At 43.2% G+C, this 25,078-nt stretch overlaps 2 protein-coding genes across 7 annotated transcripts in view; one reads left to right on the forward strand and one right to left on the reverse strand.

The window, feature by feature from the left end:
* The window catches only part of WFS1 (wolframin ER transmembrane glycoprotein), a 57,348-nt gene extending 54,622 nt beyond the window's left edge, over window positions 1-2,726 (forward strand). For all 5 annotated transcript variants that reach the window (XM_077815872.1, XM_077815871.1, XM_077815875.1 and 2 more), the window contains one exon: window positions 46-2,726. In XM_077815872.1, coding sequence (XP_077671998.1) covers window positions 46-1,857 — 1,812 coding nt within the window. In that variant the 3' untranslated portion in view covers window positions 1,858-2,726. The remainder of the gene's footprint in view (window positions 1-45) is intronic.
* A 22,002-nt stretch (window positions 2,727-24,728) lies between these two features.
* Window positions 24,729-25,078, reverse strand: part of PPP2R2C (protein phosphatase 2 regulatory subunit Bgamma) — a 282,079-nt gene continuing 281,729 nt past the window's right edge. For both annotated transcript variants that reach the window (XM_077814650.1, XM_077814651.1), the window contains one exon: window positions 24,729-25,020. In XM_077814650.1, the coding sequence (XP_077670776.1) occupies window positions 24,729-25,020 (292 nt within the window). The remainder of the gene's footprint in view (window positions 25,021-25,078) is intronic.

A 25,078-nucleotide genomic window follows, 5' to 3' on the forward strand; every position in this document is an offset into this window, starting at 1 on the left:
ATGTACAAAAGTGTTGTTAAATAAACTGTTTTCCTTTCTTTTCAGGTTGTAAAATATCCACTTCATGCCATTATGGAAATTAAAGAGTACCTTATAGATATTGCATCTAAGGCAGGAATGCACTGGCTGTCTACTATTATTCCAACACACCACATCAATGCCCTCATCTTCTTCTTCATCATCAGTAATCTGACAATCGATTTTTTTGCCTTCTTTATCCCATTAGTCATCTTCTATCTGTCCTTCATTTCCATGGTGATTTGCACACTGAAAGTCTTTCAAGACAGTAAGGCCTGGGAAAACTTCCGTACCCTGACTGACTTATTGCTTCGTTTCGAGCCAAATCTAGATGTTGAGCAAGCAGAAGTGAACTTTGGGTGGAATCATTTAGAGCCATATGTTTACTTTTTTCTCTCAGTTTTCTTTGTCATTTTTTCCTTCCCTATAGCAAGCAAAGACTTCATACCATGCTCAGAGATGGCTACCATCTCTGTTTTCTTCACAGTGACAAGTTATATGAGTTTAAGCACTTGTGCAGAACCCTACACGCGAAGAGCTTTAATGACTGAGGTGGCTGCTGGCTCCCTCTCCCTATTGCAGATACTACCTATAAATTTGGGCTATTTGAAATTCTTAGGTAAAACCTTCTTTACCCTTCCTATAGGCCATTTCTTCATACTAAATGTGAGCATCCCATGCCTTCTCTTCCTGTACTTGTTCTATCTCTTCTTTAGAATGGCACAACTGCGGAATTTTAAAGGCACCTACTGTTACCTGATTCCCTACATGGTGTGTTTCATGTGGTGTGAATTCTCAGTGGTTATTCTGCAAGAGTCCTCCTGTATTGGTCTCATTCGTGCATCAGTTGGCTATTTTCTGTTTCTCTTTGCACTCCCAGTTCTAATGGTAGGCATTGCACTCATGTGTCTTGTGCATTTCATAAAGTGGTTCATATCTTTGGAGCTCATGAAGATTGTGGTGACTCTTGTGTTGTGTGGTATTCCTTTGTTTTTACGATGGTGGACAAAAACTAACTTCTTCATGGTTGAAATGATGAGATCCCTAACCAGAAGTTCTATTGTGAAACTCATTTTGGTGTGGATTACAGCTGTAGTGTTGTTCTGTTGGTTCTATGTGTACCGATCAGAGGGAATGAAAGTCTACAACTCTACCTTGACATGGAATCAATATGGCTTCCTCTGTGGACCCCGGTCATGGAAGGAGACTAACATGGCACGCACCCAAATTATATGTAGTCATCTGGAGGGACACAGAGTTACATGGACTGGGCGGTTCAAATATGTCAGGGTTACAGAAATTGACAATAGTGCAGAATCTGCAATAAACATGCTTCCGCTTTTTATTGGTGATTGGATTAGATGTTTGTATGGTGAAACCTACCCTGTGTGTGACCCAAAAAATGTTACCATGGAGGAGGAGGAACTGTGTCGTCTCAAGTATCTGACAAAGCATGACTGTCACATGAAAAAGTTTGATCGATACAAATTCGAAATAACTGTGGGCATGCCTTTCAATGGCAAAAATGGAACTAAAGCTGTAGAGGAGGAGGATATAACGAAAGATATTGTGCTGAAGGCAAGCAACGAGTTTAAGAAAGTGTTGTTGAACTTGAGGCAAGGAAGTATAATTGAATTCAGCACAATTCTGGAGGGTCGTCTTGGCAGTAAGTGGCCTGTCTTTGAACTGAAAGCAATCACTTGCTTAAATTGCATGTCTAAACTTACACCCGCGGGAAGGCATGTGAAAATAGAGCATGACTGGAGAAGCACAGTGCAAAAAGCCATTAAATTTGCTTTTGATTTTTTCTTTTCTCCATTCCTGTCAGTTGCATATTGAGCTCCTATACTGGTTCAATGGTATCTTCAGTGTATACTGCATTAACACTACCAAAGGTTTGGCTTCTTAACAAAACCTGCTGTAACGATGTTCAAAATGTATGCTATTCCGGAGTATTGGTTGAGTTTTTCTGTAGATGTAAACACTGTACCCAGTCCTTGTATCCCATAGGATTGAGGTTATAAATTCTATTTAAGTATTACTATACATGAATGCACAGAATTGCTGCAGAGTAGATGCATGAACTGTTTGTTATCCAAAATGAACTCTTTTTCTGTGGTACAACACTAGGGTATATTCATCTGCTTGATGTTAAAAGCACTTTACTCGTGAAATATTCACGGCATTGCCCTTATGTACTTTCACATGTAGAATGGATATCTTGTAGATAACATAAGATGTAATGTTTCTTGTATTTATTCAGTGGTTTCTAGAGAAGTATTAAGTGTACAACTAGGTTGAATCTGGTGCCGTGTGATTGGTGTGTATAGAACTGAAATTCTTTGCTATTTATTAGATTTAATTTCAACAGGTCTTTTGGTGGTGGACACCACTTCACACACCAGCAAGGTTGCAACAAGAGCTCTAGTTTCCATTTCAGTTTAAGTGTTCTTCTTAAAATGAACATGCTGTTCACTGTAACTGGCTACGATAGCTACAAATGAGACTATCAGTTATAATCCATGATAGCATGTGAATGATGGGCACCAGTTAGTAATTGTGGTGGTACAAGTAATAGGCAAGCCAAATCAATTGAAAAGCACTGTATAAAAAAAATCTACAATGGAGATGAAATAAAATGTCTGGTTAATAATATGTATTGTGCAAATATATGTAAATACAAACTTGAATTAAAATGGGATTCTACACTCATTGCTTATGCTTTGACATTGTGAGTAGTTACTTCCAATCTAATGGTAACAGCTTTAAATTATAAACCATATTACATTTTAGTATTTGGTTTAAAACACATTTCCAGTTTTGGAGTGCTAGAAATTATAATTCATATTATTTCAAGATACAACAGTAAAATCAGAATATTACAAGCTGTGAACTTCTTTTAGCTAAATGATCTGAATAATACACTTTCCTTTTCTCTCCACTTTATTCCAATTTGTACAGTTCAGATTATATAGCATGATTATTTCAAGAACATATTGCAGTATTTGACTCTCAGAAAGCCCTCTTCTTGACCCAATCTTTCATTCCTCTATCCTTCCCTTCTTTTAAACATCTACTGCTTGCAAGGCCTATTAACCCAGTCCTTCTCTTCAGAGCACTACCTATCTAGACTCTAAGTTGTTCCAGGCAAAAACATTGTCTTCATACCTGTTTTTAAAGCCCCTATCGTATTGCTGAGGCTGTACAAATAGTAATGGAACTAATGACTTTGATCCATAATTCAGTAAAATTAATGTCACATAACAAAAAAAAACCACCAAAAACTTTGCCATTGTTTTGGTGTAGTTGGACCCCCTTTTCTCTCCCTATCTTCCTCCCCACCCCCGCAGTCCTATTCTTTGATGTGGTTACCGTAGTTCCCGTATATTCAACAATCCATGAGTGAGGTCATCCAAAATCATTGTCTTAAAATGTCATGAGACTGGAAAATACTTGGAGGGGGTGGGTGCGGGTTGTTGCATTTGTTATTTTGAGCTGTGGGAAGCCATCTGCCTCAAAGTGCGTGTGAGGCAAAGCTCAACCAAAAAGGCACATGCAAAAATGCAGGCCTCTCTGCTGATATCCTTTTATCCTCTCCTAACCCGTGGAGCAGAGGAACTGCCACTCTGTCCCTCTGCATGCCCTCTCCCCTGCCCTTATCGCTGTTCTGTCTCCTTCCCCTCTCCATCTTCCTCTTTAACATACTCAGACTCCGCCCGTACTCACTCACATTTTCCCTTCATGCTCCCGCTTTCTCCACCCCACCCCACCCCCCTTAGATATTTCCTTTCTGCCATGCCATATTCTCCAAGACCCAATCTCTTCCTTCTTCCTTTCAGGCTATGTCCTGCTTCAGCCTGTCTCCTTACAGATGTTGGGCTAGCGAGGAAACTGGAGTCAGAGGTGGCATCCATCTTCACTGGGTAATCTCACTTCTACATGCAAAGTCCAAAGTGAATGGTGGCTGTCTTGGCTGGGAGGCAGTTTTGCGTTCACTCCCTTGTGGCCATTTTGAATAGGGAAACCTCATGAGTTTGGAAGCCAGGATTCGAAGATCATGTGAGACTTTACCTTGACTGTGGCAGGTTTGCTTGTTTTTTAAAATCACAAAAGTTCGCAACACGGTGCTTGTCCCTGTCCTAATTCCTGTGTGTCCTGTTACGAGCCAATGGGCAAAGGCCCTGGCAGTTCACTTTCACTGGAACTGTTACAGGAGCTAGAGGAGAGCCACAAAGGAGAGCTGGTGGCACAGGGCTTCTGTGTGGTGGCTCTGGCCTCTGGCTTAGGAGCAGAATCATCTTCTACCAAATAAAAGATGATGGTGAGGGATGCTGCCAGAGAGACTACAAAACATCACAAGGTTCCTATATGAAAAAATCTGGCATGAGGCACGATGAGCCTTGATTTTGAAACTGGTCAGTTTACCTGTTCTGCTGGGGGGGGGGGGGTGTTCGTTCAGCTCCTCTGCAGGAGAGAGGGAAGGTCAAACCATGTTCACACTCTTTTAAAATGTCCACACTTTGAAGTTAAGTACTTGCTTTTTTAAAAAAAAATCATACACATTTGAATGTCTAGGTTCTTTTCAAATGTTTGAATCAAGAAAATTTGTATTCTCACTATTCAATAATGTTAAAGAGCCTGCTGTTTTTAGCTTTTACTCAGGCAAATCTGTTCCCTTCACTGGAAGTTTTGCCTGAGTAACAGAAGTCAGGCTAATGATTCATGTGGGCTGTATCTAAGGAAAGCTATTTAATAGAGCACAGACAGATGTACGGAGCATGGCAACAGGAGTTAAAGGTGGTTCTATTCCTGATTCTGGCAATAATGCTCTGTGATGCTGGGCAAGTGATTTAGTCACTTACTGGATCCCAGAACACACAGCTGTCATGAAGAGGGGCTCAGACCTCTGCAGTACTCCCCTATATCCCAGCACATGGGCAGAAGGGGAGAATTCATGGCTGATAACCCTCCCACTTCCATTCTCCAGCTCCTCTGCTACTCTTCATATTCTCCAGTCCTTCTCCTCTTCTCCCACATCCTTCTTTTCCATACCACCCTTTCCAATTTATTCCCCCTCCCCTCCCAGTGAGTGTAATTTATTTTCTTTTCCAAGAGTTTCAGCTCATTCTGAATATTCTGTTGTACTCAGATTATATCTCCTAAATAAATAATCTTGAGAGAAGCAGATTCCCCCTCCCCCATGTTTAAGGTTGGTTTTCAGGTTTCTGCCCAGGCTGGATTTCAAAGTTCAGATTTTCAGGAAGTCCATTGATCCATTCATTTTCATGAAATGTTCTCAGCTGAAAGCAAATACTCAATGGTGCTAAGTACAGCCTGAACCAATTGCTCTGAGATGTGCAAACCACTCCATTCATGTCTGTGGATGTTTCCTTTGCCCCTCCCCATGGCTGGAGTGTCTGATACTAGTTGAACACACCTGTTGAGAGGCTCCTCCCCCCAGTGTCAGCTGTGTATGTTTTTAGGGTATGCTCTTACCATGCCTGTTGTTAACTTCCCACCTAAAAATAACAGGGCTTCTACAATCCTGGTTTGGGGGGGAGGGGGTGAGAAAGAGGGGCTCTCAGACACCACTGATGGGACAGAGAGCCCCCAATTACATGAAGGGGTAGGGAGAAAGGTCTGGTCCAGTCCTTCTCTCCGTCCGTCCGTGTCTTGCAAGGGAGGTCAGACCATCATCGATGGACAGAGGGCCCTCTAGCTCCTGGTGTGCATTCACATAGGCTGGGGAAAGGGCTCAAACACTCCCAGAAATGGAAGCGCCCCCCCCCGCCATCTGGCTTACATGGGGGTGGGGATGTCAGATCACCATGGATGGTTAGGGACCCCCGGTGCACAGATGCGGGGGCAGCACTCAGATACATCCAATAACAACTCTCCAGAACCTGGTTCTCATGGAGGGAGGTTAGGGCAGACTCCTATACATGGGCAGGGTCTCCCTAGCTCCTGGCGCACACATGGTGAAAGGGAGGAGGGGTTAGACATCCCAGATCTCAGCTAATGTGGTGGTAGGAAGAGGGACTCAGACACCTTCCAGAAAGGCAAGGTGCCTCCAGAAGCAGGCTTCCATGAAGGGGAGCAAGGAGGGTGTCAGGCCCCCAAGGGTGGCTAAGGGCCCCCCCCCCAGACCCTGGCATGTATATGGGGAGCAGGGGTGGGGATCAGAGATGCCCAGATCCCAGCTCACGTGGGTATAGGGAGAGGGGCTTGGATGCCCCAGTTCCTTGTGTGCACATAAGAGGGGACACGTCAGGCTAACAGGCACACTGCCCTTATTCTCCCACTGCCACTCACCCTATGTCCCTCCCTTCCTCACCTACCCTACTACCCATCTCAATTTCTAACCCTTCCCTTGATGCAGCCCCAAATCCCTCTCATCCCATTTCCCCCCCACACACACTTCTTCACCACCTAAATTGCCCCTCCCCTGCCAGCAACACTGACACATCTAATTTTGTTTTACAAAAATACTTTGATGGTGTTCCCCAAAAATAACAAAACAAAAACCCATCACCCTGCTCGAGACAGATTTTAGCAATATGCTATTTAATCTTTTCCAAATTTCTGCTCCAGGTGGAATGTAATGTTGTGGTAACCGTCCCAGAGTAGGGGGGGAGAGAAGGTAGGTTAGTTAATATCTTTTATTGGACCAGCTTCTGCTGGTGAGAGACGAGCTTTCGAGCTTACGCAGAGAGGAGACCTGGGTGTAAGCACAGAAGCTTGATTCTCACCAACTGAAACTGGTCCAATAAAAGAGATTACTTCACCTATGTTGTCTTTTCAAGGTGGGGCCTCGCAGTGACCCTGGCTGGGTGTGTTTAGAATCCAAACACTCCTGCTTATCTGCTTGAGCTATCCAGCTAGTGTGAAATTGTGAAAGTAAACAATCCTGTTAATTCTTCTGCCCCTTCATGTCTCCTATAATTCCTCTGGCACTTCAATTTGAGAGGCTTTTGAGACACTAAAATAATTTGTTAGTCTCTAAGGTGCCACAAGTACGCCTTTTCTTTTTGTAAAATGAAGTAGCAACACCTTTTTCAAATAAAGTTTTAATTTGATTTCCCCTGAAGGGCTGGTGAATACCAGGCTCGCTGTTGGGGGTAATCCTCAAGCACTGGACATGCTGATAGGATGATCTGAGCTCTTGTTTGCTCTGTGTCTGTGAGCAAAAGTCAGTTGTCAGAAGGAGGGCAGGGATCAGCATTCGCTTCACGCTCCCTGTCAGTATCCGGCCCAGGCCAGGGAAGCTATTAATAATCCCAGTGGGCCAAATTCGGTGATGAATCCTGGTCATGTGCCACCTGGGGCACATTACACATATGCTAAGAAGAAGCCTATTGTTTTTTTAAAAAAAAAAAAAGGTGGGGTTTTTTGTTTTTTTTTTTTTGGAGGGTGGGAGCTGTAGCTCAGGAACTCCTTTGTCAAATGGCCCCAGATTTGGATCAGTAACAGAACCTCACCCACCCACCCCTTGAGGTCCACCAGATTTCAAGGCACTCTGAGTCACCACATAGACTTAGAGCACTTAGAAGAACTGAGCTTTGATTTGAAACCTGGCTTGGACCTTAACTAGAACAGGGTGATTGCCCTGTTATGATACAAAAGCTTAGTCCAGTCTCTGCAGCCCATTCAGTTTACCTGGGACAGCAGAACGTGGTGACAGCTAATATCCATCTAGTGTGTGAGGGGTTTTTGTGATTGGGGCTCCTATCAGGCTGGGACAGGAATGAAACCACCTGTTCGTTTCACATCAGTCGTTGGGCAATAATCAGGGAATGACACCGAAGCAGGGACAGCAGGAGAAGGCTACTGCACTTCTTCAGGAGCTGCTGGGCAGTGCTTGCCCTTGGTACGCGCTGGGACCCTAAATTGCACCCTCGCTACAATGGTTCCAGAATCGCTGGGAGAAAAGAATTCCCTGGATGCACCTCATGGTCTGCCCCAGAACATCCCCTACACCAGCGACTTCCGTGGAGGGGGCACAGAGCTGGTAAAACAAGCGCCATGGCTCTTGCAGACTGTATCTTCTCCTAGGGGCCTACACAGCTGCATCAATCAAGCCTTCTCATTTTCACTACCAAAGTGTTGCCAACTCTGACGATTTTATTGAGAGTCTTGTAATATCTACCGTCTTCCTTAGAGCCTCAACCCCTGGACTCATGGAGTTACATGACACTCTCAGCTTTCATTTAAAAATGTGAGTTTCTACACATTATGGTCACAGATAAAAGTTTGAAAACATGATCTGAGCATAAGCTAGAGGCTCAAAACCTAGAAGGCAAACTAAAAGAACCCCAGATTTATTATTAGGTAGAGTCTCATGATTTTTAAGCCAATTTCATGATGGGAGCGGGGGACGGATTCATGGTTTTTGAACACTTGGGGTACTGACACCACCTGACCAGGACTTTGAACCAGTAATGTACCATATGCATTAAAAAGTTTGTATCCAGCTGTTAATTACCTGCACCGTCCCACCCCACATCTACAATTTAGCATTGTAGCAAATCAATAATTTTACTGTATCCAAATCACACCTAAGAGAAGGAGATGTTGTGTTCCTTCAATATATGCTTGTAAAAAAGCCAGAAAAGAGAATCCAAGGTAAGAACCTGCCACTTTTGTACTGATTTATGTTCATTTGAGGATTTGTCCATAAACTGTACACATTCCAGTAGCTGCCATCTGGTACATATATAGATCTACATCATCTTTTGTTTTTACTAGTAGCTCAGCAAATTTTGCAGAAACATAATGCAATTAGGCATATATTTTCTCTTGTGAGGCTGTCATAAATATAAAGGGAAGGGTAAACCCCTTTGAAATCCCTCCTGGCCAGGGGAAAGCTCCTCTCACCTGTAAAGGGTTAAGAAGCTAAAGGTAACCTCGCTGGCACCTGACCAAAATGACCAATGAGGGGACAAGATACTTTCAAAAGCTGGGAGGAGGGAGAGAAGCAAAGGGTCTGTGTCGGTCTGTATGCTGTTTTTGCCAGGGACAGAACAGGAATGGAGTCTTAGAACTTTTAGTAAGTAATCTAGCTAGGTATGTGTTAGATTATGATTTCTTTAAATGGCTGAGAAAAGAATTGTGCTGAATAGAATAACTATTTCTGTCTGTGTATCTTTTTTGTAACTTAAGGTTTTGCCTAGAGGGGTTCTCTATGTTTTTAATCTAATTACCCTGTAAGATATCTACCATCCTGATTTTACAGGGGGGATTTCTTTATTTCTATTTACTTCTATTTTCTATTAAAAGTTTTCTTGTAAAAAACTGAATGCTTTTTCATTGTTCTCAGATCCAAGGGTTTGGGTCTGTGGTCACCTATGCAAATTGGTGAGGCTTTTTATCCAACATTTCCCAGGAAAGGGGGGGTGCAAGTGTTGGGAGGATTGTTCATTGTTCTTAAGATCCAAGGGTCTGGGTCTGTAGTCACCTAGGCAAATTGGTGAGGCTTTTTACCAAACCTTGTCCAGGAAGTGGGGTGCAGGGTTTTGGGAAGTATTTTGGGGGGAAAGACGCGTCCAAACAGCTCTTCCCCAGTAACCAGTATTAGTTTGGTGGTGGTAGCGGCCATTCCAAGGACCACGGGTGGAATACTTTGTACCTTGGGGAAGTTTTGACCTAAGCTGGTAAAGATAAGCTTAGGAGGTTTTTCATGCAGGTCCCCACATCTGTACCCTAGAGTTCAGAGTGGGGGAGGAACCTTGACAGAGGCCAATCATTTATTTGGTCAATTACCAGTGACAGTTTCTTAGAAATTAGAATTTAAAGTTATTCATTGTCTGCTTCAGAATAATAATAAAATAACTGGTTGGTTTTCATCCATGCCATCAGATGGCACTCAAAGCCTGCACTGTATTCTCTTTCCTTTTAATGTTTTCTCAAGAGGGAAACACTAAAAGGAGACACTGCTTTTACTACTTCTGAGAGAGAAATGAAAATGTAATATAAAAATCTCCCTTAGAAAGAACATGTAACCATGTTCCCTGTTTTTGTCCTGGGTAACTCTACAGTGAGAGTGATGAGCAGACTAGTTATGCCTATGGTTGTTCCCACATTGAGGTCACAGCCATGAGATAAGCATTTGCTCCAGTTTGTGGAACCCTGTGATGAAGGCACATATAAGAACCACGGAGTACGTAATGCAGCTATACACAGTGAGGCTGTATTAAACATGCTATCCAGACAATTTGCAGACTAGCTACTTTTTGAGGGGCTTACACACCTCATTAACATTGTTTTAACGTAGGTTTTAGAGTTTAATTTGTTTTTGGTGCTGTTGTAACTTTCACTGCTGTACAGCTCAGTCCTGATGTCACTCCAGGCAGGAACCATATTTTCTTCTGGGCCTTGTTTTGCATCCAGCACACCATCAACACTTAAAAGATAATTAATAAAACTTGACTCTATAATACCTGAACAATAAAGCTATGTACAGAGGCCAGCTTACAATGGTTGCAATTAATTTAGCAATGAAGTATTAAGGCTATCTTTTTGTTTATGGGACATTGACAGCCTCTCTTACTTTAGATCTATGTTAAATTCTCCAAAGCCTCCCTGTGCAACATAAATCGACTGGCATTTTGTTTGACAAGACGGTAGCTCAAGCAAAAGGCCCCATATGGTGACGAGTTCAGAGTCAGCATTCTGTCAAACAGATTGCAAATCAAATGGAGATACTGTAGCAGGTGTTTTATAACAGCAGTTTGTTACTAGTCTTTTGGCTTAGTTTGAAGATGGTAGGCAGAATTTTCTGACAATAATAGCAAATTCAGCAACACAAAGTGCCTTGCAGATGCTGCTAAGTATGGGAGATGCCAGTTCTTGGCAGCAGTAGCTTAGTGTCACTTTACATTAGAGATAGCCCTGAACCAAAATCCTGGCTCCTAATACCCTTGAACTTTGGGTGGGTTGGAACCAAAATCCAGATCTAGCTCTCTGTCTTTTAGATGATTTCTTTGCTTTAAAAAGAGAAACATTGCAACAAAGCATTTCTTCTTTAGATCCTGCTTCACTTCCTCCCTCACTTTTCAAAAGGATCCCATGCTTGTGACAGCAGAGATGTTTCCATGACAACAATCCATTATGTAGCCTCAGGCGAAGAATTATAACTTCAATAAATAATTACTAAAATAAAGCTTCAAATGACCAATTGTTTAGATAATGGAAATATTGTTTTAAGAGGGTTTAGCTGCTTAAGGATGTAGCCCCCAAACTCAGGTCAGAGACAGAATCTGACTCAAATGTAGTCCCAGCTTTGTTTGTGAAATGATCCCAGTAATAAGGTGAGAAGTAGTTTACAAATGCTTTAAAGAGGTAGATGCCTGAGATTAGCGCTCCACTTTAGCTTGGACTGTGTGGGTTTGGTTTTGTTTTTTTCCCTTGCGTAATCTTTTTCATCACAAGAGTGAGTTCTGATAACTTGTATGGTATGTTCCACTCTCAGGAATCCTGCCTCTTCAAAGAGCTATAAAGAGGTTGTAGTGGACAAAGGTAACTTGACTCTTGAGTTCTGATGTTAAGGTCTGCTCTATTCCCTAGTCTGATAAAAATGGCCATGTCTGTCTACAAGAGCAACCATTCAGATTAACCTTGGACAGTAAAGTGACAGCTTCCCTTGCAAGTAATGTCAGGACATTTTACTTAGAGCTATCATAGAAAAGTCAGAAATTAACCTTTGCCAAGTGACATGCTGCTGAAGTGCAGAGCATAATTATTCTGTGTTTGTCGACAAATTGCTATTTGTGGCAGGGACAAAGTTGCAAAGGTGACTTAAGTTTCTTATCAGTTATTCTAATATGCTGCATACACAGTATACTTATGATTGTAGGTTAATAAAAGGGAAAAGATACAAAAATCAAACCAGGGCTGTGTAGAATATTCAGTGAAATTTGCGTATCTTGAAATATGGATTTGGACCAATTTTGGAAAACACTACAGATTTCATGGTTGTTTTTTTTTCTCTTAAGAATGGTACCACAATTTTTTGAGCAAAACCCTCAATTTTAAAAATTTCAGGGTTTGAAATTTGTAATTTCCTTCCAGTAAAGATTTTTTTAAATTTCAAAACATATGCAATTTCAAAACCTTGATAAGTTCAATACAAACACTGACATTTCATGACATGTTGAGGTCACAAAATCGTGCAAAATGATATTGTGAATATTTTCGGGGAAAAGAGAGATTTTCCAAAATGTACTAACTTTGCATGGTCTTGTGAATGCAGTTAATATATAACACAGATGTGCATGTTGACGTGCATCTATAGCACTTAATTGGGACAAATAGTGGTCCGATGATGATGATGATTCATAGTCATATTTGCAGTAAATTGATTCTTCAGCCTTCCCCTTGCGAAAAATCCTTTCCTGTATTTATAAATGTCTGATTCATAAATCTCTCCTAAAGGTACTTCTGATAATTGCTCAAGTGATCCTTATTTGTGCTATGTTAAATGGGGAGTCTCAGTGGAAATATTTCAGTCCTTTATTCTGAAAACTCTTTATCCTGGGATAACTGATCTTCTGATTCCAGCTGAGATGCTTATGTTAAAATATCTTTCTGAAGCACTTTGAAATCTGGGGATGAAAACGAGCTATATAAATACTGATTGTTATTATCTCAGAGGCTATGCAAAATGTGACTCAATTGTATTCTGGATTCAGGGTTTGCTCCTTGCTACACAGGGTTTGGGAATGGGTAAATATCACAGGAACAGGTCATGCCTTCCTAAGGAAAAATCTGTGGGACTGGTTTCTGGGATGAGGAGAATTTTGCAAGGTTCTTCTTGTGGAATTTGTCTCAAGATCTCCTTGGGGGATTAGGGTTGACACTTCATCCCCAAATACCTAGGGTCTATGCAGGAAGCCAGTACAATCTCTGTGGAGAGCTTGTACCTCTGCACTGACTCTTATGTCCCCTGCCTCCCCAGCCTGTTTCTAGACAGCATGACTCAGATAGCTATGAATAGCTTGTCCAACAGAAATTATATGAAATTCATAGTTAGGGCCTATGGGGAAAGAGAATAGATTCCATTGTTCAGACTCATTTTTGAGACTGCATTTGTATAAGACAATTGTGTTTCTGTATAATTGTGCATGGTACATGAAGGCTGCCTCTCTGTGGTAGATTTAAATTAAAAATTGAAACAGTCAAACTGGGTTTATAAGCATCTGTGGTTGCTAAGATACAGTCACTCAAATCCTGTAAATCTTCTATTTAGAAAATATTCTGGCAAAATTGGCCTTTCAGTGCTGGCAGCACAGGAAAGAAGTATAACTTTCAGAAATGGACTATAGAGATGCTCACCCATTTAGCCTCCTTTTGGATAGAAAAGCATAATGAATTAGAACCAGGCATATTTGTTTACATTACATATATTCAGTACAGTGATGTTGCAAGGTGCTTTTGGTTGTTATCGGGTGAGTCTGTGATCCAAAGACCGTAAGGGTGCATCCACACAGCCGGCAGTTCACAGCAGCGAGGCTCAGAGCCCGGGTCAGTAGACTCGGGCTCACGCTACGGTGTTAAAAGTAGCTGTGTAGAGATTCAGGTTCAGCTGGAGCACAGATTCTGAAGCCAAGAGAGGGGAGCCCGAACATCTGCACAGCTGTTTTTAGCCTCGTACCATGAGCCCGAGTCTGTCGACCCAGGCTCTGAGATTTGCTGCCGCTCTCTGTGTAGATATACCCTAACAGACCCCGTTAAAGTCAATGGGTGTGCCAAGCATTCTTTCAGATTCAACAGAAGGAGGAATTAAGTCACTTTATAGAGGAAGCAACAGCCAATGCTCCTCCAATGCCTTTCTCACTGTTTCCCCAGCGAGACAGACAAGTTCTCCTGCAATGGACACAATTGACCAGGAAAGAATCCTAGCGTGTCCCAGCACAAAGGCTATGCCCCTACACATGGGCAAGGGCAGAAGCTGTGAGGATGCAGTAACATGAGTAGGGCTTTGCGGTGAGGACACTCACACCTGAGTAAGGCTAATCCAGGTGCCAGTCACCTAGGTTAACTCTGCAGTGTAGACACAGCCTTAGGGCCTGAAAGCCTGGAGAAGCAGATGTGACTGTGACTCTGAGAGGAAGTAGAGAGACAGAACTCACTCAGTAGAGTTGCACACCTGGAGATTTCTGAGAAAGGCAACTGCATGTTGTTGTTCCTGCTCAGGAAAACAGGGCTCTGTGTACATTGTTTATAAATAAACAAGATTACACGAAAGAATGTACCTGGCTCACATCAACTATTCCTCCTCCGAATGGAAACAAACCTGTAAGGCCTTAAACGTCGGCTAATGTTGGGCCAAACAGAGAGCAATACATTTACTTACCTATTCACTTACTATTGCTGATTAATTTATTTGCTTTTGATGTTTAGCCTTTGAAATCTCTTTTTATTTAAACTTTGTCCCCAGTTGGCCAATTTTTCTATTGCTTTTAAGTTTGACGAACCAAAGAATTTGCAGGATGGTGGTATCTGGGGTGAGAGCACAGACCCAGAAGTCAAGAGTTTGGTGTTCTGTTCCTGTATCTACTGCTGACTCGCTGTATTAACTCAGTCTCAGGTGGCCTCCAGATTTTAGATATCCCTTTTCCGCATTATGGGCGGCAGCAGGCAGGCGGGTAGACACCGTCAGGGTTACCAACTGAAGACTAAATGGGGCCCAGACCCCTGAATACAAAATACTGTATATTTTATTGTAAAGATTTTTTTCAGCTAGATGAGGTGGTCTGAAGTTTGACATGTCCTCAGAATTCATATATCCAATCTGTGATCCTCGTGGACTGCCATCTAGGCTGGTAGTGTAGATCACTAGCCTTTGTGAAACTTCTGCCAAAGTTTGTGAAACTTACACCCAAGAAATGCCACTCATGATATAAAGTGAGAGCCTGGGCTTTCTCATTATTTTTCCCATTACTAAAAGTGCCCACTATCTCATATTGCTCCTACTGGGAGGCTAGTGAAGTCAAACTGGGAGATTTTAGGCTGCTAAAAGTCCGGCAGCACAGTGGGGCTAAGGCCGGCTCCCTGCCTGCCATGGCCCCGTGCCTCTCCCAGAAGCAGCCAGCATGTCCCTGTGGCCTCTGGGGAGGGGGCAGCATGTCTCTGCGTGCTGACCCCAGCCTGAGCGCCGACTCTGCAGTTCCCATTGGCTGGGACCGGCAGCCAATGGGAGCTGCGGGGGCACTGCCTGCAGGCAGGGGCAGTGCGCAGAGCCTCCTAGCCGAGGGGTCTCAAACTCAAATGACCACGAGGGCCACATGAGGACTAGTAGATTGGCCCGAGGGCCACATCACTGACTCCCGGCCCTGCTCCCACTCCACCCCTTCCATGAGGCTCTGCCCCACCTCTTCCCAGCCCCCATTCCAACCCCTTCCCTGAAATCCCCACCCCAACTCCGTCTCCTCCCTGCCCCCAGGGGCTGCAGGAGGGGTGCAGGATGGGGCAGGGGGTTGGGGTGCAGGAGGGGTGTGGGGTAAGGCAAGGGGCTTAGGGCAGGGGGTTGGGGTGTGGGAGGGGTGCAGCAGAGGGCTCAGGGCAGGGGGTCGGGATGCGGGAGGGGTGGGGCAGGGGGTTCGGCTGCAGGAAGGGTTCAGGGGGTGGGCTACAGCCCGGCACGCACCGGGAGCAGGGCAGGCTCCCTGCCTGCCTGCCCTGCCCCGCACCGCTCTGGGAAGTAGCTGGGACCTCGGGGGCGGGCACAGGGGTCTGTGTGTTGCCTTGGCCGTGCCTCCAGGCACCGCTCCCCGCAGTTCCCATTGGCTGGGAATGGGGAACTGCGGCCAATGGAATCTTTGGGGGAGGTACCTGGAGGCACGGCCAGGGCAACACACAGACCCCCTGTGCCCCCCCGTCCCCCATGTCTCGGCCGCATCCCAGAGCGGCGCGGGAGCAGGGCAGGCAGGCGGGGAGCCTGCCATGCCCCCGGTGTACGCTGGGCTGGCCGGAGCCACTTTAGGTAAACCCTGGCGGGGGCGGGGGGCGGCCTGCTGCGCTGCCCATCGGGAGCCGCCTGAGGTAAGTGCAGCCCAGCTGGAGTCCGCATCTCTCACCCCCTCTCATACCCCAGCCGTGACCCCCCCTTCTGCACCCAAACTCCCTCCCAGAGCGTGCACCCTGCACCCTTTCCTGCACCCCAGGCTCAGCCCAGAGCCCAGTCCCACACTCCGAACCCCTTGGCCCCAGCCCAGAGCCCGCACCCCAACCCAGTGAAAGTGAGTGAGGGTGGGGGAGAGCAAGTGACAGAGGGAGGGGGAAACAGTGTGAGCGGGGCGGGGCCTCGGAGAAGGGATGGGGCAAGGGCGGGGCCTCGGGGCAAGGGTGGGGCAAGGGTGTTTGCATTTGTGTGATTCAACAGTTGGCAACCCTATTCAAGTCCCACCAAGGTTGAGCCAAATTCCAGGTTGAAGCTCAGCAAGACACATGATCATCTCTAAAGTAGCTGCCCAATCTGCTGTGAGTGGTGTTTCATTTGGGTGACGTGCTTGTTTTGTGGGTGGAGCTTGGAAGAGTACCAACCTTCCTCCCCCCCTTAATTTGGCCCCTGATTCCAGGTTAAATTATTCTTTTCTTTTTGTTTGTTACTTACATTGACTTTTTCCAGAACAGCTCCTTCTTCCAATAGTTGAATCCATTGATCTAAAGAAGGTTATGAGAGATTTATTTTTTTAAGGATATTATGGGCCCAATCCTCAGCTGGAATACCTCATTGGCATTGTGTCAGTTTACACCAACTTGAGGCATTTGTCCCTGCAGTTGGAGCCAATCTGTCTTTGGGTTGAAGAAACATTTGGTTCTGACAAGGTCTTTTCAGATAGGGCTGCTATTTATTGCTGCGTTAGAAATTCACATTCTACTAGGTATGAAACCAGTGCTCTCTCCTCTTTCCAGATATTAGTTATTTTTAACAAATGTGATGGCTTTTCACAAAAATGCTAAAAAAGAGCACCTCATATATAAAAAAGATACATTCTTTTATTTACTTAGGTCCTATTATTCTCACGAGCAGTAATGTTACATGAAAATAAAATATATGGTCACTGTTGTAATTAAAACAATTATTTAATGGAAATGTGATCAGTTACATGCCTTGTACCTTCTATTGATTGGCTGCACTTAGCAAATGATAGGACGAGTCATTATCAATATTGTGACTGCTTAATCTGTAACCATGGTAACACTTATAGATCTCAGAACCCAAGTCAGTCTGCTGAGGTCAGTGATACCTGGCCTGAAAGGGTCCTCACATTGGGCCACAATGTGGAGTACGTCTTTACAGTGGATAAATGCGTAAAGAATGCTCACCCACAATGACTTTCTGGCCCAGCAGCTGGGACTGAAACAAGAATACAAAGGAATAAGGTTTTTCTGCATTACAGCCATGAGGAAAGTATTTTCAGCACTTATTATTCATTGTCATTTGTACAGCACCCAAAGCATTGTATGAGTTTTGAAGTACAAAGACAACATCTACCCTGCCCCAAGGAGTCCAGTCCTACAAAGCTTCAGAGGGGTAGCCAGGTTAGTCTGGATCTGTAAAAGCAGCAAAGAGTCCTGTGGCACCTTATAGACTAACAGACGTATTGGAGCATGAGCTTTCGTGGACGAATACCCACTTCGCCGGATGCAAAGAAATTTCCAGAGGCAGGTATAAATATGCAAGCAAGAATCAGGCTAGGGATAACGAGGTTAGTTCAATCAGGGAGGATGAGGCCCTTTTCTAGCAGTTGAAGTCTGAACACCAAGGGAGGAGAAACTGCTTTTGTAGCTGGCTAGCCAGACACAGTCTTTGTTCAATTCTGAGCTGATGGTGTCAAATTTGCAAATGAACTGAAGCTCAGGACTTTCTCTTTGAAGTCTGGTCCTGAAGTTTTTTTGCTGCAGGATGGCTACCTTTAAATCTGCTATTGTGTGTCCAGAGAGGTTGAAGTGTTCTCCTACAGGTTTTTGTATACTGCTATTCCTAATATCTGCTTTTTGTCCATTTATCTTTTACGTAGGGACTGTCCAGTTTGGCCGATGTACATAGCAGAGGGGCATTGCTGGCACGTGATGGCGTATATTACACTGGTGGACGTGCAGGTGAATGAACCAGTGATGGTGTGGCTGATCTGCTTAGGTCCTGTGATGGTGTCACTGGTGTAGATATGTGGGCAGAATTGGCATCGAGGTTTGTTGCATGGTTTGGTTCCTGAGTTAGAGTTACTATGGTGCGGTGTGTAGTTGCTGGTGAGAATATGCTTCAGGTTGGCAGGTTGTCTGTGCGCGAGGTCTGGTCTGCCTCCCAAGGCCTGTGAAAGTGAGGGATTGTTGTCCAGGATGGGTTGTAAATCAGTGATGATGCACTGGAGAGGTTTTAGCTGAGGACTGTATGTGATGACCAGTGGAGTTCTGTTGGTTTCTTTCTTGGGCTTGTCTTGCAGCAGGAGGCTTCTGGGTATACGTCTGGCTCTGTTGATCTGTTTCCTTATTTCCTCATGTGGGTATCGTAGTTTTGAGAATGCTTGGTGAAGATCTTGTAGGTGCTGGTCTCTGTCTGAGGGGTTGCAGCAAATGCAGTTATACCTCAGCGCTTGGCTGTAGACAATGGATCGTGTCCAGGGTGGAAGTTGGAGGCATGAAGGTAGGCATAGCAGTTGGTGGGTTTTCGGTATAGGGTAGTGTTAACTTGACCGTCACTTATTTGCACCGTGGTATCTCGGAAGTGGACCTCCCGTGTAGATTGGTCCAGGTTGAGGTTGATGGTGGGGTGGAAGCTGTTGAAGTCGTGGTGGAATTCTTCCAGGGTTTCCTTCCCAGGGGTCCAGATGATGAAGATGTCATCAATGTAACATAGGCAGAGAAGGGGCGTGAGTGGACGAGAGCTGAGGAAGCGTTGTTCCAGGTCAGCCATAAAAATGTTGGCATATTGTGGGGGATTGCAGATTCCCATAGCGGTGCCACTGGTCTGGAGGTATATATTGTCACCAAATTTGAAATAATTGTGCGTGAGGATAAAGTTACAGCGCTCAGTAACCAGTTGTGCTGTGGCATCATCAGGGATACTGTTCCTGACAGCTTGTATTCCGTCTTGTGTGGGATGTTTGTGTAGAGAGCCTCTACATCCATGGTGGCTAGGATGGTGTTTTCTGGAAGATCACCAATGCATTGTAATTTTCTCAGGAAATCAGTGGTATCACGGAGATAGCTGGGAGTGCTGGTGGCATAGGGTCTGAGTAGAGAGTCCAAATATCCGGACAGTCCTTCAGTGAGATTACCAATGCCCGATATGATGGGGCATCCAGGGTTTACGGGTTTGTGGATCTTGGGTAGTAGATAGAATAACCCCGGTCGGGGCTCTAAGGGTATGTTGATTTGTTCCGGTGTTAGTGTTGAAGGTGTCCTGAGTAGATGGTGCAGTTTCTTAGTGCATTCCTCAGTGGGATCTGAGGAAAGTGGCCTGTAGAATTTGGTATTGGAGAGTTGTCTGGCAGCCTCCTTTTGGTAGTCAGACCTGTTCATGATGACACCAGCACCTCCTTTATCAATCGCTTTTAATATAATGTCAGGGTTGTTTCTGAGGCTGTGGATGGCATTGCGTTCTGCACGACTTAGGTTATGAGGCAAGCGATGTTGGTTTTCCACAATTTCTGCCTGTGCACGTCGGTGGACGCATTCTATGTATACGTCCAGACTGTCATTTCAACCCTCAGGAGGAGTCCATGTGGAGTTCTTCTTCTTGTGCTGTTGGTGGGAGGGTATTTGTGTATCAGTGTGCTGTTCAGTGTTATCTTGAAAGTATTCTTTGAGTTGGAGATGGCGAAAGTAGGCTTCCAGATCACCGCATAACTGAATCATGTTTGTGGGGATGGCGGGGATGGGGGAAAGAGAGTCCCCGAGATAGGACAGACTCTTCTGCCCGGCTGAGTGTATAGCTGGATAGATTGATGATATTACTGGGTGAGTTAGGGGTACCACTGTTGTGGCCCCATGTGGCAGGTAGGATTTTAGACAGCTTACCGTCCTTTATCCTTTGTAGAGAGGTGAAGTGTGTAATGTAGATCTCCTGTCTTATTTTAGTAAAGTCCGTTTGTATGGAAGGTTGGTTATTTATGAGAGTCTCCAGGTTGGAGAGCTCCTTTTTGATGTTTTCCTGTTTGCTGTATCGGATGCTGATCAGGTGGTTCCTCAGTTTCTTTGATAGTGTATGGCATAATCTCTCATTGTGGTCTGTGCAGTCCTGCAAACTTTTCCTTGCGGTAGTAGTCCTGTTGCCTTCTGAGGGCCTATGTAAGTGTGTGCAGGATCAGAGTCTAATTTTAGATATGACACAATTAGTGAGAAGAATGCAAATGGACAGGGGATGTGATTATGGAATCAGGAGGATGAGGGAATCAATAACATAGGCTGAAACTAGGAATAAAGTGGGCATAGCTCTTGTGCTGGCCTTCTCTGCGGAGGTGAATTTCATCCTAACAGTGATGTTGAAAGGTTAGAAATGTCATCTTAATCTCACTAGATAGGGGAACTAGCCTCAAACTGAAAACTGGAGCAAAGTGGCTGCACTGACTGCAAATAGCAATAGTAGGTGGCATTGCACCAAGAGAAGCAGCTCCTGTTACCATTGTTTTTCACTAATCAATAGCATTAAAACAGGTTATCATGTGCTGTTAATAAATATGTTTGCTGAACTTTCTAGAGCAATGGAGGTTGCCATCTGGTTTATGTTTATCCTGCTGGGCACTATGGATGAGGAGAGAAACTGCAAAGGGAAATGGGCCTATTGCTTGACGTGTTTATTTGCAACTGAGTGTTATCCCACCACTATCTACTCATATTTGATAAGCTAAGTGAGACTAGGTAGTTCAAGGACTGGAAATGTGCCAGGTGAGGGGAAACAAGAAACGAGAGGTAAACTAAGGGAGAGGTGTATAAGACCATGCCGGTCTCTCCTCCCGCCCTTTACACATAAACATACAGATAGGTACAATCTAGCTGTGTATCTGAAGAAGCTTCATGCTAAATTCTTTTGCTCTCTCGGCATTGCTGAGTGCAGAAGTCGCTCTGTGGGTCAAATCAGTCTGACCTAGATGAACTCATTTTTTTCAGTGGGCATTTTGCCTCACTGTAGGATTTGGCACTGCAGGTTTAATTTGTATCCCCACCACATAATAATACTGCTTCTTCGAGGGATTTGTCCGGCCATGTTGTTTTCATCTTGACACGTGACTTGTTTCCCAATTAAGTATTAAGTCTCCCCTGGAATGGCTCGGTGCCACTGTTTAACCATGAATCTTTTCTTGCCGGGTAGCTCTAACAGAATTTCTGCTTCTTATATTTGATGTTAGCTGCTGTTTTTTAAAAAAAATGAGAAAACTAAATATTTGTGCCTCTTTTCTGATGGCCAAGGCTCCCCCTTCTCATTTTATAAACCCATACAGTTCTTCTGTCAGGTGTTAAAATAATTAAAAATGTGTTGACAGACACAGACACATTCCCTCTTCTGACAGAACTCAGGCTCCTCCTCAGATGAATGTAACATTTAGGAATTACGATATTCTGTTAATATTTTAATGTGTTTTTCAAAACTTGAATTATCTGCTCTATCCTGCCCTCTTTACAGTGCAAAGTTCTATTGACTTCAGTGGGAGCTTTGTCTGTATGCAAGCTGCATAGATTTAAAATGTTTTCTTCTTTGTTCTCATTTATCTATCATAATTTTTTTTCTTTGTTTCTTTCTGATATGGGGTGATTTTAAAACCACCTATGGAATTTAGGAGTCTAAGTACCATTTTCAAAAGTGACTTAGGCCGTTTTGTCTACACTGCAAAAACAACAAAAAAGGCCTCCCTAGCTTCCGTAGCCTGCGCTCCAGCCCCAGACGGAATATCTACACTGCCATTTTTAGTGCTGTATTGTGAGCCCGATGAGCCTGTGTGTGTAGACCTGGGCTCTGAGACGCTCTGCTGCATTTTTGTTGTTGTTTTTGTTGCTGTGTCAACATATCCTTAGTCTTATTTAGGATTTAGGCTCTTAAAGGCCTGATTTTTAAACGTGTTTAAGCACTTGAAAGATGTGGCTAGGTACCCAGTGGGATTTTCCAAAGCACCTACATGCCTAACACCTAGCTTAAAAATAAGGTACAGCTCAGAGTCATTTGTTTATGCAGTTTTTATAGTCATTTTATTGAAAAAGCTGGTATTAACATATTTATATTTTTATTCAACAACAGTTAGCTAATTTGTGCAACACAAAGGATGCAGCCATGAACAACAGCTTTCCAAACAATCTGATTTACCAACTTTACCATCATTTACTCTACACCACTGAAAGCTCAAACCAAAACGAAAAAAAGTTTTAAAAGTTTCACAATGACGATGTCAACTTTCTTACAGTCAAGAAGACCAGGAAACTGAATCATAGCAGTGACGTCAGAGTCATGAATGTGATACTGGTCTTTAAAAGAATTTCCATATTTTCCTCAGTAATCACATCATATCATTTTGGTCTGGAAATCAATAATTTTGTAAAGCTCCAAAAATGTATTTTATTAGTTAGTTATTTTAACAAGATCTTTTTGGTACCCAAACCTGAAACAGAATACAGTACTTGAAATAAAAATAGTATAACTGTGGTATTAAGATCTGCTTTATAATAAGTTACATATTGACTCTTACTTGAGGATGTGAGAAGCTAAATATGTGGTACAGTACTTCTAGCAGTAAATGCCAGTATGAGCTGTTAGCATTTTTGGGCTACAAAGGTTAATGGAGGCGGCCAAAAGTCAAAGAAAGTGTATGACATCCTTGAAGCAGTAGTTTGGCATTAACAAGATTTCTATACAATTTACCACATTCTTAAACCTTTTTACAAGAAAAAAATTGATTGTTAACTTTAATTAGAATAAATATGTACATATAATACTGCCCATGTCTTCTAGCGTGTACAGTATTTTATAAACAAACATTCCTCATTCCCTTTAAAATTAACCTACATATTTCATACTGTATGTGTATAGTTATGGCTGGAAACTGATGCACATGTGTTTGTGCTTCTACACATGGAATAGACAGTATCAATCTAAAAAATTTTAAACATACATAGTTCATGTGTCATGTCAAGACTTCATATAAAAAGTTGTTACCTTTTTTTGTAAACCTTGGAAGTAGATTTTTCCCCCAAAATCATAATATAAAAGCATGCAGGTTCATTTATTAGTTCATTCTCCAAAAAGTCAGTGAAGAACGGGGTAAGGTTGTTAAAGAACCTTTTCAAAGTGAGGGATTTTTAACAATAGCAGATCAGCCAAGGCATCTGAGTCAGTTACACTCCTTTACTCATGAGTTGAGAAGAAATCATTTGGGGTAATAATTTTCCATAGATTTTATTAGTCATGCGGAAAGATTTCCCAGATTAAAAAGCATTTCCAAAATGGTACACCATTTCTATACACTTCCTAAAGGAAATATCTTCCATTTACATTGAAGTTCAATTGAAGAAAGAATGGTATAAACCAATTTAAGTAGAATTTTAGTTTTCCGTTTCAACCAGGAGTCATCCTGTCATTTTACAGTCATTTTAAAATTCACTGAGCCATGCTAAACTCTTGAGTTACCATTCATAGTAGTTAAACCTGTATTTCCTGGGGATTCTGCAAATACCAAGTTTAAAGTAATAAGTGTGATGCAGTAAACATCACCTGTGGGATTTTCAAAAGGGATTAGCACTGACTTAACTCAATGTTTGACTTCAGTGAAGCAGAGTTAGGACAACACTTGAGGGTTTCTGAAAAATCCCATCTCAAAATTGTAGTAGCACATGTGTATATGCATTAACCAGTGTATCTTTATATGTATTGAATAGTCACCTTGGAGTGGCAAATCCTGAGTTTTTAAATGGCACCCACTGTAATTTGTATTGTCACATTCCACAGTGTGATTGGAAATGTACCTGCAGAACAAGTTGCCTTTTTAAACTAAGGTAGCTGAGATTATCGACAGCACTCTTCATTTTTTGACTCAGAAAGTTGAAATACAAAGTCAGGATTTATAGCAGAAGTAAAAAATTGTAAACGTGTTTGTGAAACTCCATAATGAGGGCTCAATGCTAGGGACGGGGAATGTCATAAGGGAAATAGGGACAACTTGTCACTTGTTAATAAACAGAAGAATTTCTTTTGCTTCCATCTTACTAACTGTCTAGGGCCTTCCTTCTGTATGCAGCAATGTACGGGGGACATAGCTAGTCCTACACTCATAAATAAGTCTACTTGTCTTTGAAAGCCCGGAAAGCATTCTTGCAAAAAATCAAGGGACCAATGTGAAAAGCTCTAATAATGTGGTAAACACTGCAGCCTGTGAAAGAATGCCGCACAGCAGGATGCTGGTCCTGTGAAGCATTGTCCCTTCAAGAGTCAACTGGAGCTTAGGGTACTCAGCACCTCACAGGATCAGTCCTGAAATGAATACCCCTGATTGTTTAAAAAACGGACATAGACCACAGTACTGACTTCACAGTAGTGCCTTTTTACTGAGACAATTATACAGTTGCAGTGATTTAAAACAGTTGGTTGCCACCAACCATGATACAGACTGAGGGGTGAAGGGAGGGAATCTACAAATTCCACCACAATGACCATGCTTTTGTGAAGATCATGTCCTTCTACAACTCTCAAAAGGCTGGTTTATAAATACAGAAAGATATGGATAGGTCTAGTGCATTTCTGAGTTCACTTTATCCTGAAATATGTACAGATTGTTTGTCGCTGCTATAGCAATTATGTTCTCAGTTGGGTGCCAGGCTGTGTGCAAGATCTTCTTAGTAAAGTCCAAACTATCGACACTGATGTCATCCTTCCTTCGCTTGCCCCCTACGCAGACTCGGCGAGGTTTTAGAATGGCTCGTGGCTTACTGCTCTCCCGGGATGCCTCCAAGGTAACATCCCGCTTGGTGTTTCGATCAAACATTCGAAAGAAGTTGTTATATGCACCTGTCATAATAACACTGAAGAAAGAGAAAACAAAAGCAAGAATAAATAGCAGAATGCACTAACTCTACCATG

This window comes from Eretmochelys imbricata, chromosome 4 (assembly GCF_965152235.1).
Source record: "Eretmochelys imbricata isolate rEreImb1 chromosome 4, rEreImb1.hap1, whole genome shotgun sequence".
In the NCBI taxonomy this organism is placed as follows: domain Eukaryota; kingdom Metazoa; phylum Chordata; order Testudines; family Cheloniidae; genus Eretmochelys; species Eretmochelys imbricata.